Source organism: Dunckerocampus dactyliophorus, chromosome 19 (genome assembly GCF_027744805.1).
Source record: "Dunckerocampus dactyliophorus isolate RoL2022-P2 chromosome 19, RoL_Ddac_1.1, whole genome shotgun sequence".
Classification (NCBI taxonomy): domain Eukaryota; kingdom Metazoa; phylum Chordata; class Actinopteri; order Syngnathiformes; family Syngnathidae; genus Dunckerocampus; species Dunckerocampus dactyliophorus.
Genome location: NC_072837.1, coordinates 1464292 through 1481115, shown reverse-complemented (window position 1 = coordinate 1481115; position 16824 = coordinate 1464292). Strand labels below are relative to the sequence as shown.

Genomic DNA, 16824 nt, shown 5'->3' with positions numbered 1-16824 from the left:
GAATTGATGACAATATTCAAGTGTTTCTGTGGAAATATTTTGAAAGCGGCTTCATGTGCTGCTTTTGCAAGAATGCCAGTGAAATGATGTCCAAATTGTTACATATTTGCGTCATATATATCGTAATAAATAAAGAAATGGTATGATAAAAAGAAAAAAACCACCAGATTAATACAATGAAAGAAATGAATAATTCCAAACAAATGAATTGATGGGAATATTCTAGTGTTTCTGTGGAAATATTTTCAAAACGTAGTTGTATCAATCTTGCATGTCTATCAAATTACGCGACGTGACAATAATGTTCTCTCACATCAGTTTGGGGAAACAGCTCAGCTAATATGAAAGGTGCTGCGTATTTGCGTGCTTTGCTGTACTTTGTGTCGTCTTATACTTGGAGACATTTAGCTCAAGTTTCCCATCTGTGGGTTACGTGAGCATGTAAGTACGTCTACTTTAGGCTTTTGTATATAATAGAATACTTTTTCCTGTAGATTACACTCCATGTACTTGTGCTGTGTCCTACTAGTGTACAGTACATTCACAATATGAGTGGATATTAAAAGTATACTACAAATGTGTGTATTCATACTTGTGTGTTTTTTATCAGGTATTAGCACCATTTTTTTTTTTGTTTTTTTTAAAAAACTGCTACCCTCCAAAATTAACAGAGACAATCTCCTGAGACATCACAAATGAGCTATTATGGACATTGACTGGCCACAACATTAGGTACACTTGTGTGGCACGCCTCTGTGCCAAATGCACGGTAATGCTCGACTCTATGAGGTCAATTGTTTTGTACTTGACAAGTGTTTTTAATATTTTGGAAAGGCCAGCATGATGCACTGCAGCAAGTCACAGATGTACACATGTATGCCAACACAGACTCCTGACTCATTTTGCAATGAAGCTTGAGTTGAACCTACACGCACCCCGATAAAGGCAACAGGTGTGTATTCGATGCTGTTCTATGGCCTCGGCCAATGAGCAGCTCAGTTTAAAGTCGTGTTTCATTTTTTAATCTAAACCTTTTGAGCGCATGAAAACACAGAAAACTGCTACTAGATAATAAAAACCCAGTTTTGGAAGTACTACTTAAACGTGGTGTGCATTCATGAGTGCCCTAGCTAACCATACTATGCTGCCTTGTAAAATCCAGTCGTTAACCACCGATTGCCTTGAAAAAAACACGTAAATGGAAACTTAACATTTGTAGTTGACCACAACAGACGTTTACGTTTTACTTGGTACACCCGAGTGAGATGAACTTTTTTTAAAGAATAAGTTTGTTGTACTTGTTCATGTGAGTTGAGAGTACTATTGGATTTGACAGTGTGTAAAAAAACTTCAAAGCAAGTTATTATTCTCAAACATCTCCTGAGTGAAGTACTCCATCTGAAACACCACAAAAACTTTAAATAATCATTGCAACTAAATGTGAAAAACTGGAATTGTTTTTGACTTTCCCGTGAAAAAGCCCATTTTTGCTGGTTATTGTCAGTACAAGCAGCTGTAATTAGCAAGCAAAAGGCTTCCAATAAACGAACAATACATCAACAATACGTCTGTTTTGGGTTTTACAGAGCTTTAGTCAGACTGTTTCTAATGAACGGCGCAGTAAAAGACGCCCGATCCCATCTAGAGATTAACATGTAAGAGGCTCCCACTAAAGGGTCTTGCAGACGCTTTGGGCGACAAGACCCCTTTTGCATGCAACGCTGCAGCTATGAAAGTGTAAAGTACTTAAGCGTAGTACTTGTATTATTTACGTGCATGGGTTCCTCTTAAAAGTGATGAAAGTCAGCAAAAACTTAGTCACTTAGTCACTTGAGGACTTTCTTCCTTCATTTTAAACCTAAAAAACACATTGGATGGCAATTTGTGCACACTAGAAGACACTGTGTGATGGCGGGGGAGAGTTGGTCCGCACTAATCCTGGATCCTGATGCAGAGCGGGACAGCTGCAGAGGCAACTGTCCCGCTAGGACTCCCTGCAGACTTTCAGTCCCTGTTATTCCCATAATGCACGTGCATGCAGCCCATAGACCTCAACGCGCTGCTGATGAGTTTACTTTGCATTAGTTTAGGATGTTTAGAGTTAGGATGCACTTACTGGTTATGGTAGCAGAGCGCGTCAGGGATGCACAGTTCGGAAACATCCATCAGTCCACGTTAAGCATTCCAGATGTTGCAGAAGAAAAGACAGGTCGGGGGGTGGAAAAAAAGCTTTTAGAAAGGTTGGATGAGGAGGAGCTCACTTCCCGAGTCTCCACATCATCTTGCACTAAATGTTGCTCAGGTCTTCCTAGGGTGTTGGTAACCCCGCCCTCCCCCCGTGTGACCCGGAAAACGCCACCGAGGCTGCAGGAGGAGAAGATGATGGAGAGGGTGAAGATGGGAGGATGCAAGCGAGAGAGAGAGAGAGAGGGAGCGAGAACGCGCACACGCCAGGAGAAGGGGAGGAAGGATTGAGTCTTCATTGAAGACACGGGGGTTCTATAAGAGCAAGGGGGTGTGGCTTGGAGGCATATGGTGCAGCTGCTATTGGTCTGCACTGAGGAGGGCTGTCATGATTGCGGCCAATGAGAGAGTAGAGGGCGGATGTTGGCGTTTGAGCGGACGAATGCGGCGTCCAGTGAGCGTTGCAAGGAGCACAAACACACAGGCAGACACTTTGCAAAGGTGTTTACAAGCGAGACGCACGTCCAGAGACTTTAAAGCACACCGTTTACGGGGCTCAGCGCCAGCTTAATGCAGCTAAAGTGTTCTCTGCGCACTTTTCACGCGCCTTTCCTTTAAAGCAACACCAGCTGCTTCCCACAGCAGCTCACCATCACGCCGCTGAGTAGAAAGAGGAGGAGAGAGGGTGGATTTAGCAAGTCTACACCCCTCCCTGAAGGATGCAGCATGGAGGAAGCTAAGAGTGTTGATGTCCTTCGGCATGAATGACAACAGCTGAGGCCCAAGTCGGCTACGAGGGTTCCAGCCTCGGTAATTGTCTTCCATTCCCCAAATGAAAATGTTGTCCCTGTCCAATCAAAAGCCAGTACGGTAGCCTGCATTTTAAACATAAAAGACCTCAGATAAAAGTAAAAAATCATCCTAGAAAGAAGTTAACCATCGTCAATGCGGCAACACTCAACTCACTTGTTTTTAATGTACGGAGGAACCTCGGTTAGCGTCTGCTCTGGTAGGCGTGATTTTTGGTTAACATCGACACTTTGCCTTGGGTTGCGTACATTCTCCGGTTAGCGTACAACATGGCACGCGTCTTGTCGTGTTATTCAGACACTGTATGAGTCCAACTGTGTTGTTAATGTACGGTCGTCCCCCGTTTATCGCGGTTAATTGGTTCCAGACCCGACCGCATTAAATTAATTTCTGCAATACAGGATTCAATGTTAATACATTGAATATTTTCATAGTTAGAGCATAGAAAACCTCTTTATGACTTTTAAAACATGTTTTATTTAACATTATTAGAGCTCTGTAGACATGAAATAAGACCCCTATAGTCACCTTCACACTCCTATTATTCATCGTTTACAACATGTTTTGCAACTCTTATGCTGCAGGGAATCGAGACAGCTAGACAGCTAACAAACTAGTGAGCTAACCAGTTAGCCTTGAACTTAAATACTGCTTTGGTAACAGCAGAAAGGACATGTACGACCAAATACGAATAAAATTAAACCATTACCATTACCAAACTTGAGAAACCAAAAACGTACCACTTCCACACGGAATGTGAGGATAGCTTTTTTTCACTCCATGATGTGGGACATGCCATGGCTGACGTCATGACTTCATGCAGTGTTAAGGTAATGTCTCGTAAGCTAATGTGTCAATGTTTTGTGTCTTTACTGCCGCCTAGTGACCATAATACTACATATCACTTGTATTTCGTTATGTTTGAACTAATGATGAATCATAGTCTACCACAAAAAAAAAGCCATCATTTATTCATTCATTCATTTCTAGAAAACAGCAATATAGCGAGGGCGGGATAATCGAACCTCGATATTGCGAGGCACGACTATTTTTTTAATCACAAAACGTCCTTTCGTGTTAGCATCCTATTACCTAGCTCAACAAAATGGCAACCAGAAACCCAGCAGTGATGTCGCCCCGTCTATGACGTCATCAGCGGTTCACTCTCAAAAACGTTAACATGAAACACTTTTTTGCACTTTTAGAATGATAGTTTCACATGCATAAAACAACTGTGAATGCGCATCAATGAGGACTGAAAGGATAAATGACTTTTACCTTCATTGAAGCAGTGTTGTTTTCGGCGACGAGCTAAACATGGCTCATTGACGACTAAAACGTGATGAGTCATGCGTGTTTTCTCGTTGATGAGACGAGACTAGGCGGAATTACCTTAACACTGAGTCAGCCATGGCATGTCCAACGCGATAGAGTGAAAAAAAGTTCTCCTCCCGTTCCGTGTGGAAGTGGTAAGTTTTTTTTTTAAATTATGAAATGACACCAGCCTGAATTTTACTCGGTATCGGAACGGAAACTAAACCAGTGGTATCGCTATTGAAGACACGCACGCTGCTGGAGACAGGCGTGGACAAACAGAGCTCATTAGCATTAAAGCTACAGACACACACAAAGCAGCGCGTTCCTCGTCGGGCTTACCAAAAGCACCACTGAACAAGACAACACACTTCCAATACATCATTGCAGGACCTCTGAGACTCATTTAAACACTCATGGAAAAAATGATGAGAGCACCCTTGCTTCTTCAGTTTCTTGTTCATTTTAATGCCTGGTACAACTAAAGTACCTTTGTTTGGACAAATATAACAATGACAACAAAAATAGAGTTCATTTTTTTTGCTAGAGCTATCCAAGTAAGAGCCTTTGGTTATGATGAAGAAAAGCATGGAAGTTGCTTGGAATCAGCTCTTAAATGAAACTCTTCTGAGCTACTGTATACTGCATATGTGTTATCGTCATTAACAAACAAATGCACCTTTAGTTGTAGCAGGCGTTCAAATGGATCAATAAACTGAAGAAACAAGGCTGCTGTCATCATATTTTCCATGATTGTACACATTCATAACACTATAAAAAGTCACGTTACTCAAAGGTGTTCGATCTAACATACACTGCGTCCCTCCCACCCCCTTCCAAACTCTTCATCAACCCACATTTTGGTCCCGATCAATACCAAAGCCATCGCGAGCTCTTTACCGATCAGCAGCCTGGGGCCAGACTGAAGCAAACGGGCCAACAATTAGACAGTTTGTGCTTTTCTTTGCGCTGTCACCTTGGATCAGAGTCACGGGGCTGATTAATAAAACGCAGCGGTGAATTCAATTACATTTCTGATCAATATTTTGGCATTAATGTACTCGGCCGTGTACGGAGTTGAGGCTATTCTGCTGATCTGATTAAGACATCCAGGCCTAATCAATAGCGGGGATATGTTGATATTTTTAATGAGGTGCACGGCAAACGCAGACGTATGACTCCATATTCCAGTTGAAGTTTGCAGTTTTTCCAATTTGTCTGAATTCAAAGTCCCAACAGCCATTGTTGTGTGTCATTTTCCGCTCGACTGCTGCCACTTTCCGGAGGTGAGATGCTCCTCCCTCCCCTCTTGTACCTCCACAGCGGGCTTCATGGCGTCTGACAGGAAATCCATTGAGCCCACCGCGTGTAATCCCGCTATCACGCTATCGCCAAAGCAAGAAGCGCTAATCCAATCATTACGTCTGTATTTAAGCAAAACAGATTTCCAGCGACCCTTTAAGCGGCTCACACGCACGTTGGCATCTAAACACTCTGCACAAATTGACATTTTTACTTCTGGCTTCAGTGCTTGAATGCAAACTTGACTGAACGCTGTCATATTAACGGCAGTGGAATCAACCATGGTGGGTCAATGCGGAGTAACGACACAGACTGTGTCTGTTTGGGGGATGCAGTGCTGGCTGCGGCACGGGGCGTACAGTGTCGTTAACGCCCTGATTCATGAGCCTGGTTCTCATTTTACGGGCCCCGACCTTGTGACCTCGCAACATGGACGCCGCCACGCAGAACGGGCCGAAAAGCCGAGCGGGGCGACTTGCAGTGAGCATCTGATCCCACAAAAACAGACCTGGTCTTAAGAGTTTCCAGGTATTTTTGTTTGCGCTTGAATACACACAAAGTTACAAAGTGTAACAGTCTCCCCCCCCCAGGCACATAAGCCCTATAATGAAAATCCTAGCGATGGACAAAGATGGCTAAAGTTGTAATATGTTTGTCAAAAAGTGATGACACTAGGATCTACAGTCAATCTATTTCAATTTAAATTAGCTTTCAAAATAACAGTTTCTTTTCTACTATATAATCAATAATATTTATAACCAAATTATGACGAACCTAGTCAAATGATTGGTATTTTTTTTACATTAAGCTGCATGCGGTCATTACCTGGAAGCTTTCTGCACAATAACATTACGTTTATTTTCTCAGATTTAAAGCTAGTTCAAATTGAATAAATAAACTAACAACATATTTGTCATGTTGATAAATATTTTTTAATCAAAATACAGGCGGTCCTCAGTTTACAATCTTCTGTGTTATTTTGTTATTATTATTTTAGTTTTTCTTTGTTTACGTATTCAAATTTAAACTTTTTAAAATTGAACACTTTATTATTTAGAATTTAGATGAGTTTTTTAATCAAATTGTTATCATTTGTTTATAGTGTGTGGTAATTATATGCATTTTTGCTGTTTATTTTCTGCGTTTATGCTGTCTTAGTGTCTTAGTGTGTTATGATTTTAAAATACATTGTTTATCATTTAGTTAGATGGTTATATCTTAATTTATTCAAATTGTATTTTTTTTTACATTTACATACTGCTAAAACATAATATATAATTTGTGCAATCATACGAACCCTAGCTATTTGGACCAAAGGCTTACAGGTACTTGTAATTACATTCAGTGACCGTAGGGGGAGCCCTGGAGCAAGAATCTCTCAATCATGCAAACAGGGACTTAAAGTACTACCTGTAGTTTCTGTACTTAGAAAAGCGTTACTTTGCTAATACATTCTTGAACTATAGGGAGAGCTCTTAAAGAATTCATCCAAAAAGCTTCTTTAATCTTACTTTTTTTTTTTTTTTTTTTTTTACATAAAAGCCCAAAAGTCCCAACATAACCTGATCTATTCTGATCTACTGTATATACATGCATAACTTCCTCAGCTCTGATCCATGTTTCCTCGTTTGGCTCCTCTGCAGGAGGAGAGTGGAGCGGGATAATTACAATAGCCGCAGGGCTGCGTTAATCAGCTGGGTGCATTTGTTGCCTTTTATTATTACGTTCCGCTCGCCTCTCGGGCCCACGCTGGCCGCTCGCTCTGCCAGCGCTGGTGAACCGGGCTGGACCTTTGCTGGCTCACACTGCGTTAATAAGCGCTATTAGTCTCTACGGTGGGCCTCTTTAGAGTAATGGAGGACGGCTAAAAAAACCAAACAAATCAGGGACACTGATATCTTGATTGGACTCACACAATAGGACTTGTGTTGAGAGTGATGTACCGGCATGGAGCCATGCTAGTCTGATGTCACTAATGCTCAAAAACAACAACTAAAATATTGCTAAAAGACCTTTTGGGCCTAACGCTATCTGTAACCAGTTACAGGATTTGATCAAGCAGCTCTGGTCTGCGCTCTGACAGTAGCTGTGCTTAATTGTGATGACATAAACAAAAGGCAGGCATTTGTAAGTTAGTAACATCAAATATTGTACTTAAAGCTCATTCTTAATAAGGCTAAGTCAAGGGTGACATCATATGACAGGACTGGACCATTTCTTAACCTGGGGCAGGGGGATCCATCCTCGAAAAACCGCGAGTACACGCTTCCCATTTCAGCAAGCATTTTATATCTTGTGTATCTTGTCAAGGCAAACACTATGGAAATAAAATGTATTTCAGAGTAGTCTGTGTAGAGCTTGTATAGCAGCAGATTTACTGTGAACACGCAACCGTTACTTCTTAGCATCACACCAAAGTGGTATGTGGCCCTTGGTGGAAAAAGTTTGTACACCCCTGGTCCACTGTAAGAAAAGGGTTGCTTAATTGTGAGGGGTGTACTCACTTTTGTGAGTTTGCTAGCTGGCAGGCTACTTCCTGGTTCGTGGAGGATGACGTTAGAACGTAAGGCACCCGAACGGGCCGCAGAGCAAAGGCGTTCCGTAATGCCATTTACACCCCGGTCTTTTAATCATTTTAACTGGCCTTTTTCTGGATACACTTGGCTCCAAAGACTCCCTCTGCTGTTTAAAAATAGCACAAATGGTCTTTAGGAATCAAGCAGGGAGGCGCTTTAATCTCATCGAACGGAGCACAAGCCAGCCGTTTAGCTCCGATGCAGTGCCCAATACAAGATTACGCCGGCCCAATATAGCCCTGCGCGCCACCCCGTTTATTTTTATCCTCTATTAAGGCAGCGATATCCTTAAAGGCTGCCAAAATTATCCCGCCCAAAAACGCTGACTGGGAAATATGAAAGGTTCCCGGCGCTTCTAGTAAGCAGTCTGCTCGCATGGCGGAGCAATGTGACTGCTGTGCTGGCGATACGACCACAGGGGTGACCCTCCACTCGGGCGGAGAGGTGAGGCCCAATGAGAGTCGTCTATGGATTACGAGCCAAGTCTTGGAAACAATGAAAGTTTGTATTTGCAGTCATCAGAAAAACTAGAGTGCAATTTCTGAGAAAAGCATAGACCTTAAATACCGTAAATGCTGCAATTATAACTTTATTTACCTTAAATGCAAAGAGAAAGGGTGAGTACTCATAGTACTAAAATTAATTATATACAGCAAGTTAATTTTTTAACGTGAACTCATTCAATCCCAGCCATTTTTCAAAAGACATCCCCTCCAGTACCGTACATTTTAGACGATTTTGGCTGATCTTTCAGGGCACACAGAATATTGTGTTGTATGGCGATATAAACATGGAACCTACCACAAGAACGATCAGACGTTTCAGGAAAATATCTCTATATAATTTGTAAATAAATTGTTATTTGGATGTAAAACAACCTCATTTTGTGTTGTTTATGTTGTTCAGTTGTATTGTTGATTAGACAAAAGCAAAAAAAAAACTGCGTCAAAGTGAAAGTTATGCTTGAAATGTGTCATTTCACAAAAAGCTGTTTTTCTCCCTTTTTTTGTTAGTCGGGAGCTGATATTTTCCTGAAACTTGCCTATGTTCTACTGCTGATTACTAAAGAACGGAAAAAGGTAGAAACAAACTTTTTTTTCTGATGAAAGATGACAGTCTAATCTTTCTTTTGTTTTTTTCTTTTTCTCTGTGTGCCTTGAAAAATCACTCAAAATGGTCAAAAATGGCCGCTAGTGAAGGGGTTGTTTTTGAAAAATGGCTGGGATTGAATGAGTTAATATGCATATTTTTGACTAATAACCACAGTGTAGTCAGCCACAAAACAAAAGTCAATTATTATTTAATTACCTTTTGAAAAATGGCAATAGAGTGAGGGAGTGATGTTTGAACCGCGAAGTGGCGAGGGACGACTACACACCAAAAAGTGAGCTGCGTGCGTCTTTACGTGAAGTGACACACATCCCATCCTCCTGCTGAGAGAAGCTCTCAACTAGCGTGTCATCGCTAGCAGCTAAAGAGAACAGTGACGTTTCCCAGGATGCTCCGCAATGTGCTCGTCCGTGTGGTTAATTTAGGTAGAAAGTGCCTTTTATTGCAGTATCGGGACGAGATAAGAGCACCATTTTCCCGATCAAGCGCTTCCGAAGCCACGTAAAATGAAAAGTTTTGTACCCAAGTTCCTCCGAGTGAAGGCGACCATTGAAGAGTTGCTGGTAGCCCGTGGGCGCGGCGAGGTAGGAGCTCAAGCGGCAGCTCCAAGAAGAGAATTCACTGAAGTTACTTTTGTCTCCTCTCAGACTTGCACACAACTTTCTCATGACATATTTATCCTCTCACAGGTGTGCTCTCGTTTGTAGTACTTTGTGTTCATCGGTGTGTTTCAATGAGTCAGATGCAATTGTTACCTGTTGACGGCGTCTTTGATCAGCAGGCTACACTCGGCGCACGTCACAAGACGCTGACGCGGTGCCAGCCGCCTCGTTGGAATGAATGTGAGATGAACGTATCGATCCGCCTTCGAGACGGCAATGACACAAGAGGTGACTCCATCATCAAGATGGCCTTGCGTTGATGCAGGTAGCATCAAATGAGGAATTCAGATGGTGTCAAGAAGATGCCTGTGAATATTCTCATTCATCCAGGTCATTGTATTCTCACGGCATTCAATCAATTGCAACCGGACTGTTCAGGTTGTCTTAGAAGACGTTTTGCCTCTCATGCGAGCAGGCTTCATCAGTTCATGCTCAAAGACTAGGTGGGAAACACCAGTCGGACTAGATAGGACAGCTCTAGTCTGAGAACTTGGGACAGGATCCAATCTATTTACCCTCTAAAAGGCAAAGCTCTCAATTGACCAGTCTACCTACGTTCCTACACTCACCTATGGTCATGAGCTTTGGGTAGTGACCGAAAGCACAAGATCGCGAGTACAAGTGGCCGAAATGAGTTTTCTCCGTAGGGTGGCTGGGCTCTTACTTAGAGATACAGTGAGAAGTACTGTCATCCGGCTGAAACTCGGAGTAGAACCACTTCTGCTCCGTATTGAGAGGAGCCAGATGAGGTGACTTGGGCATTTGGTCAGGGTGCCAGGATTTCAAGGCATGTCTGACCAGTAGGAGGTCTTGGGGAAGACCCTGGACACGTTGGAGAGACTATGTCTCTCAGCTGGCCTGGGAATCCCTTGGGATCTGCCGGGAGCAGCTGGAGGAAGTGGCCGGGGAGAGGGAAGTCGGGGCTTCCCTTTTTAGGCTGCCGCCCCCGCGACCTGACCTTGGAAGATGGATGGAGGAAGGCAGGTCCAGACAGGAATGGTTGGCTCTTCAGTGGTGCCAAATGCCAATCGTTAGGATACAATGGAGTGGGGCCTCTCAGTCAACCAGCATCGAGAAAGGTGGTGTCGTAGACCACCCCCTCTATTCAGAGATGGCTTCTCACGTAGAATATAGATGGCTTCTCTCACTCCTCTTTCAAGATATCGGTCTTCTCCGTCCAGAATGTGTACGTTTTTTGTCCACAAACTAGTGCTCTTTCTCTTTGAGGTGCAAGTAGACCGCAGAGTCTCGACCTGAAGCGTGAGCCCGTCAGTGTTGTGACATGCGCCTGCTCAGTGGCTGCTCGGTTTCCCCAATGTAAAAATGGGCACGTTCCTCACCGCACTGGACAGCATACGGCAGATTGTTCTTCTGGGTATGGGCTGCCCTGCTTTTGGGGTGTGCCAACCTCTGTCTCAAAGTGTAGCAGGTTTGAAGTGCACTAGTATGTTGCGCTTGTTAAAATGAGTTTCTCAGATAGACCTGAGACATACGGGATGACATTGTTATTGCGTCTGCTACTCTTTTCCTCCTCATCCACCTTGCTTTTGTTCTTTCTGGAACGAGATGCACTTTTTACGACCAGCTGGGGTCACCACAGGTTTTGAGGGCATCCCTCAGGTGGCTTATGCTCTTTCTCTTTGGCCTGTGGGCTGGTGGGAACTTTATCAGCCCTGTGTTGTAGGGTACTGAGAGCTTTTGATCAGCTGATCAACAGCCTATTTCACTTTCATGCGTGTTTGCAATAAATTGCTTGCTCAGATTTTTTTTGTGTCTCACTCCCATTTCTTCTTTTTACATTTTGAAGCTCTCCTTAGAACCTCCTTAACAGCCAACAGTGCAAAATGTCCATTCTTGCACATGCATCTTTTAGTTTGGACAAGTGCACAGTAACAATAAAACGCAGAAAAAGTGCACAAAAAACAGCTCATTAGCATTAAAGCTACAGACGCAGAACACGCCGTGTACCCAGTAGGGCTTACTATACGCATCAAGGCTAAATTTCAGACAACACACTTCCAACACACTATTGCGTAAACTCTGAGACTTAGTAGTATAATACGCAACCTTTAACTTTTAGTTTTTAGTTGCTTGAAAATGTCTTGATTTGTGCAGTATCAATGAACTATTAATAATGTATTAATATAATTCTATTACTATTGTATATACACAATAAAATGTATATTATAATGTAATATTACGCATAATTATATATTATTACTATATACTGTATATATAAATTATGATTACATTAATAATTAACACGACTTGTTAATTACTGATAGATTACTCGTAAAATATGTATTTGGTAAACTGCAAACTCGGTATGTTGTATCAGAGAGCCACATTAACATTTTGCTTTTTGATATAACAGCAATGAATGAGTTCTGTACGGAGAAACGCTTTGTCGGAACACCTCAAAGAGGCAAACAGCTTCATTCAGTCAACACTTTCCAGACCACGAGGGAGACGGCTAATGGTGTTAAAAAAGTTAGGGTGGAAGGGAAAAAAAACAAAAAAACATCAGCTTTAGGACGTTCTCAGTACCTGGGAAAGAAGTGTGTTCCTGGAGGCTTTCCTATACTGTATGATAGTAAAAGCCTCGCTCTTCTGGGCCTTGTTGCTTCTCTGTGAGCTCAAATGCTGGATTTTAGTGTGCGCTCCTCCCATGAGGGCAAAAGCTTTGCAGAAGTTAGAGGAGGGTTATATCAAGTTCAGTGGAAATGCTCTTTTGAGGGCAACTTTTCCATAAAAAGACAAATATATAATAAGGTTCCAAATGTTCTGCCGGCGCGTGCTTTGGATGGCAGTGGATTGACGAGGGAATAATAAATATACAAGTTAAATGTGTGGGAAATCCTCTGGGCATTCCTCCATATAAATGTCTGCAGGAAACATTGTTTATGACAATCTACATTTGTGCACTCAAAAATACCGCAGAACCTCCAAGGACCAACACAATCTGTTGTAGGATGCTGGTTGGACTCTTTTTCCCACCGGATATAATATCAATGTAAATCACCTCTTCCAGGATTAACGGCAATTTTGAAGTAACATTTTCAAGCAATCGTATGTCGTATGTGTAAAAACAAGTTTGTCAATATTAATATGGACATATAACATCAAAATACTGTTTTACCTTTTATGACAAAACCATAATGGGGCTTAATCTTGAAGTGCCCCACAAGCGTAAAAAGAAGTTAACTACTGCAAAAACATTAAAAACAACCACAACAATTACTTTGCCACGGTTACACAAAATATAGCAGAGAATAAATAGCACACTACCGAGGGCTGGGCCGTATGGACCAAAACTCATATCACGATATATTTACGTTGAATATCTATCTCTTTCATTAAACTAAAAAATATATATATATATATATATATCGAAAAATAGCCACTAACATAAAATAGTCCATTCTCCTTTTGAAATAAATATAGAAAAACTAAATGACAATCATCAATCTTCTAAAACAAACCTTTAGCTATTACTTAATGGGTTTTTATACTTCCGAAGCCTCTTTTCCCCAAAAACTGCACGACTTCAACGGCTTTGGGCTGTCAAGTAATAAAACACCTCTGCAAGTCTTTGAGGCACGCACCTGGTTTGTTTAATACGTCCAAGCGTCCCCCTCTCTACGACATTCACCCGCATTAATTCCATGATTGTGTCTTCCCCTCATTTTCTCCCTCGTTATGCAGTTAATGTTTCCAATTTGCCGTCATCACAGAAAACGCCACGAGAAGCCATAAATTCCTTTCTAATTCCAAATAATTAGGATTACACGGACCAGTGGTTTTCAATCAGCGAGATCATCCCGCTGATAGATGGCGGGATAACTGGTCATTGCGCGAGACATAAATATTGTGTCGTTCAATTAATCCGCTCTAATGAGGTGTCAGAGCTGCCAGTCATCCATCAAATGCAATTAGGAATAAACACATATGCATGGAGACGGGTAATTAATAATTAGCAAAGCAAAGAAAACACTATTGGATTCTGCAGCAGCAATTTGGCACAGACGAAGTCACACAATGACACAGCAGCGGAATACGAATCCATTTTTTCTCCGCTTTTGGTGTCTTATGTCTGACACGCTACACGACTCCGCCATTGTGTCGGGTTAAGAGGTAGTCTAACTATGCTTTAACCTGAAAAGAGACTCTAGGAAAGCCCACAAGGCTCATTGTCCTAAATAAAAGACATTTCTTCAGGAGAATTCATTGTCTTCCGTTTTCTGGGGACAGGCCGAGCATCCTGAGAGAGTTTAAGAGCAGCATCAGGAGTCGACCTCACTCACTCACACCAAAAAACAAATGGAGCTTTAGTTTTGTCACTGTGGACTTAAAAAGGACCCATTTTCTACTATTTTTTACAAATAATTTTAAATAATAATATACAAAATCTATGCCGAAATTTAGACAGTTTAAAGGAAAAGTACCCACCATCCACAATCCTTATGTGAGACATGCACACACATCTTTCTCTTTTCTGTGTGTTCTAAAAATATAAAAACAGGCAGGTAAAGGGACACACCTATGCACCTACAAAGGCCGCCACTAAAACACCTCCAACAAGTTTTTATGGCTTTCTATCCATGCTGTGAGCACGTAGTAACAGGTACTTTCATGATCACATGTAATACAGAATTTTGTCCTATTTTGGTCCGTTTAAGCATTACTGTTACTGTTCACATAGCAACATAGAAAGGAACGCGTTAACTTTTACAAAGTCCAAAACAAAAACACAGCAGCAGTGGCGGCAGCTCCAATATGTAGCGTTACCTTTCACTAGGTAGTGGCCCATGCGGGCGAGCGTGTGGTGAAGCTAGTAGCTAGCCGGCTAGTCGCTAGCGGTGTGGCGTGGCGAGGTGTCAATACGCCAGTTCGATCTGCATAACGATAATAATAATAATAATAATAATAATAACAAAAACACTTTTAAAGAATTGGCTTCTTTATTTTAGAACGTAAGATTAATGTCTACTTCAACAAATGTAACCGTAGAATCGTATCGTATTGTTTGTACAGTGTATCGAATTGTTCTGTTTTTAAAATATATCGTTCTTGGATCGTGTCGTAACTCGTGTATCTACATGCATATGGAATCGTCTACCACCAAGAGAGTTACATCCCTGCTGAACATCATCCTAAATTGTCAAATTTGTATAACAGAGCACCTTTAATGCTTCTGATCAGCCTTAATGTAATGATCTTAGCTGCACCATTAACTCTTTCACTGCCAAACAAAAAGTAACGTTGACTGCCAAAGACGTCAAGACTTCATTTGTACGTCCCTATTTACGTTTATTCATGGTCCCAATAAAAAAAAATGTTGCATGGTCACACCAACCTTGACCTTTGACCACAAATCAGCTCATCCTCCTCCAGTCCAAGTGGACATTTGTGCCAGATGTGATGAAATCCCCTGCAGACGTTTCTGAAATATCCTGTGCACCAAAGTGGGACCCGACAGAAGGACAAACCCCTGAAAAAGAAGAAAAAAAAGTTAGGGCTCAGCAGCATGTCTGCTGACGATGGAGGAAAAACGCTCCACGCAACACAAGTCGTTCGCTGGACTGGAGCTGTTTTTAACCAACTCTCCGAGAGGCGGTGATACCTCCATGGTCGGGCCGCGGTGGCAAAGAGGCAATTACACGGATGCACTGGGGCGAAAGACAGCAGGAAATCAATACATAATTTCAACGTTTCAGACGGCGTTTCCCCTTAAGTCAGTCAACGTCTCAATTCAGTGCCTTTGTTGTACTGCATACGGCATAACGAAAGCATGCATATTTACTCATGTGACTTCCTGCAATAACTGGAACGGACAACGGGTCCATCCATCCATCCATGCATCCTGTTTCTACGCCGCTCGGGTCATTTGATGATATTCACAGAAGAAAGTGGCTACATGAACACTTCTAAGTGGACATTTATGGGACAACAAGCCAGTCCCTCGTTTATCACGCGATTGACTGGTTCCAGACCCGACCGCGATAAGTGAATTTCCGCAAAGTAGGATTCAGTATTAATAAATGGAACATTTTCGAAGGTATGGTATAAAAACCCTGTTTACAATCTAGTAAATACGGTTTTGAACATTATTAGAGCCCTCTAGACATGACATAACACCCCTATAGCGGCCATTACATTTGTATTACCCAATATAGTCGATATAATCAGAGAAAATTAGACATATTAGACATAAATAAGATAACAGACTCACACTTTAGCAGGTCCTTGTTGTTTTTTTCTGGACTGCGTACTTCCTGTGGTGGCCATTGTCTCATCATCGTGTTGTAATGGTGGCTTTTTGTATTACCCAATACTGTAGACGTAATAAGAGTAAATAAGCCATTTAAGACATAAATAAAACTCCTGCTCGTGTGTGTCACAGCAAAATTAGCCACCTTTGAACTGAGGTAAAAAATAATCCTATTTCCAATAGGATGGGAGAATCTGAAGCTGTTGCTGGCTGCTGACATCATGTGATCCCAACACATGAATCACAAGTTCAAATGCTATCCTCACATTAAAAATAATATTGGAATCTTGTATGTTCTGAACTCCTGCTTCCATGCAGATGATTGTGTTGTTGTCTGGCTTTAGCTCAAGTTATGTCCCACCCCTCCCTGTCTGTCTGCCGTGAGAATTCTGCAGCCGGACTCCCAAAATGAAACAAATCAATAGCGGCCACGAGCCCAACACAGCATAATGACCACAGACCCTTATTTGAATGAAAACAGGCTCGTTTGATGGACTAATCGCCTGCTAAATTAGAAAAGACAATACCGCCGAGGCCTCTTAGGACTCACAGGAGTCCATGATGATTGTTTAACTCGTCTTCTTCTTCTTCCATC

General features: G+C 41.9%; 1 protein-coding gene across 2 annotated transcripts in view; it reads right to left on the bottom strand.

The window, feature by feature from the left end:
- esrrgb (estrogen-related receptor gamma b) overlaps positions 1–16289 on the bottom strand; it is a 50665-nt gene extending 34376 nt beyond the window's left edge. Inside the window, exons 1-2 of one of the 2 annotated variants that reach the window (XM_054762580.1) lie at positions 16191–16289; positions 15315–15449 (exon numbers count right to left, since the gene is read on the bottom strand). In XM_054762580.1, the coding sequence (XP_054618555.1) occupies positions 15315–15449; positions 16191–16246 (191 nt within the window). In that variant the 5' untranslated portion in view covers positions 16247–16289. Of the gene's footprint in view, positions 1–2116; positions 2455–15314; positions 15450–16190 lie in introns of those variants that run through there. The other variant, XM_054762583.1, reaches the window with a different exon arrangement.
- Between the last annotated feature and the right edge of the window lie 535 nt (positions 16290–16824).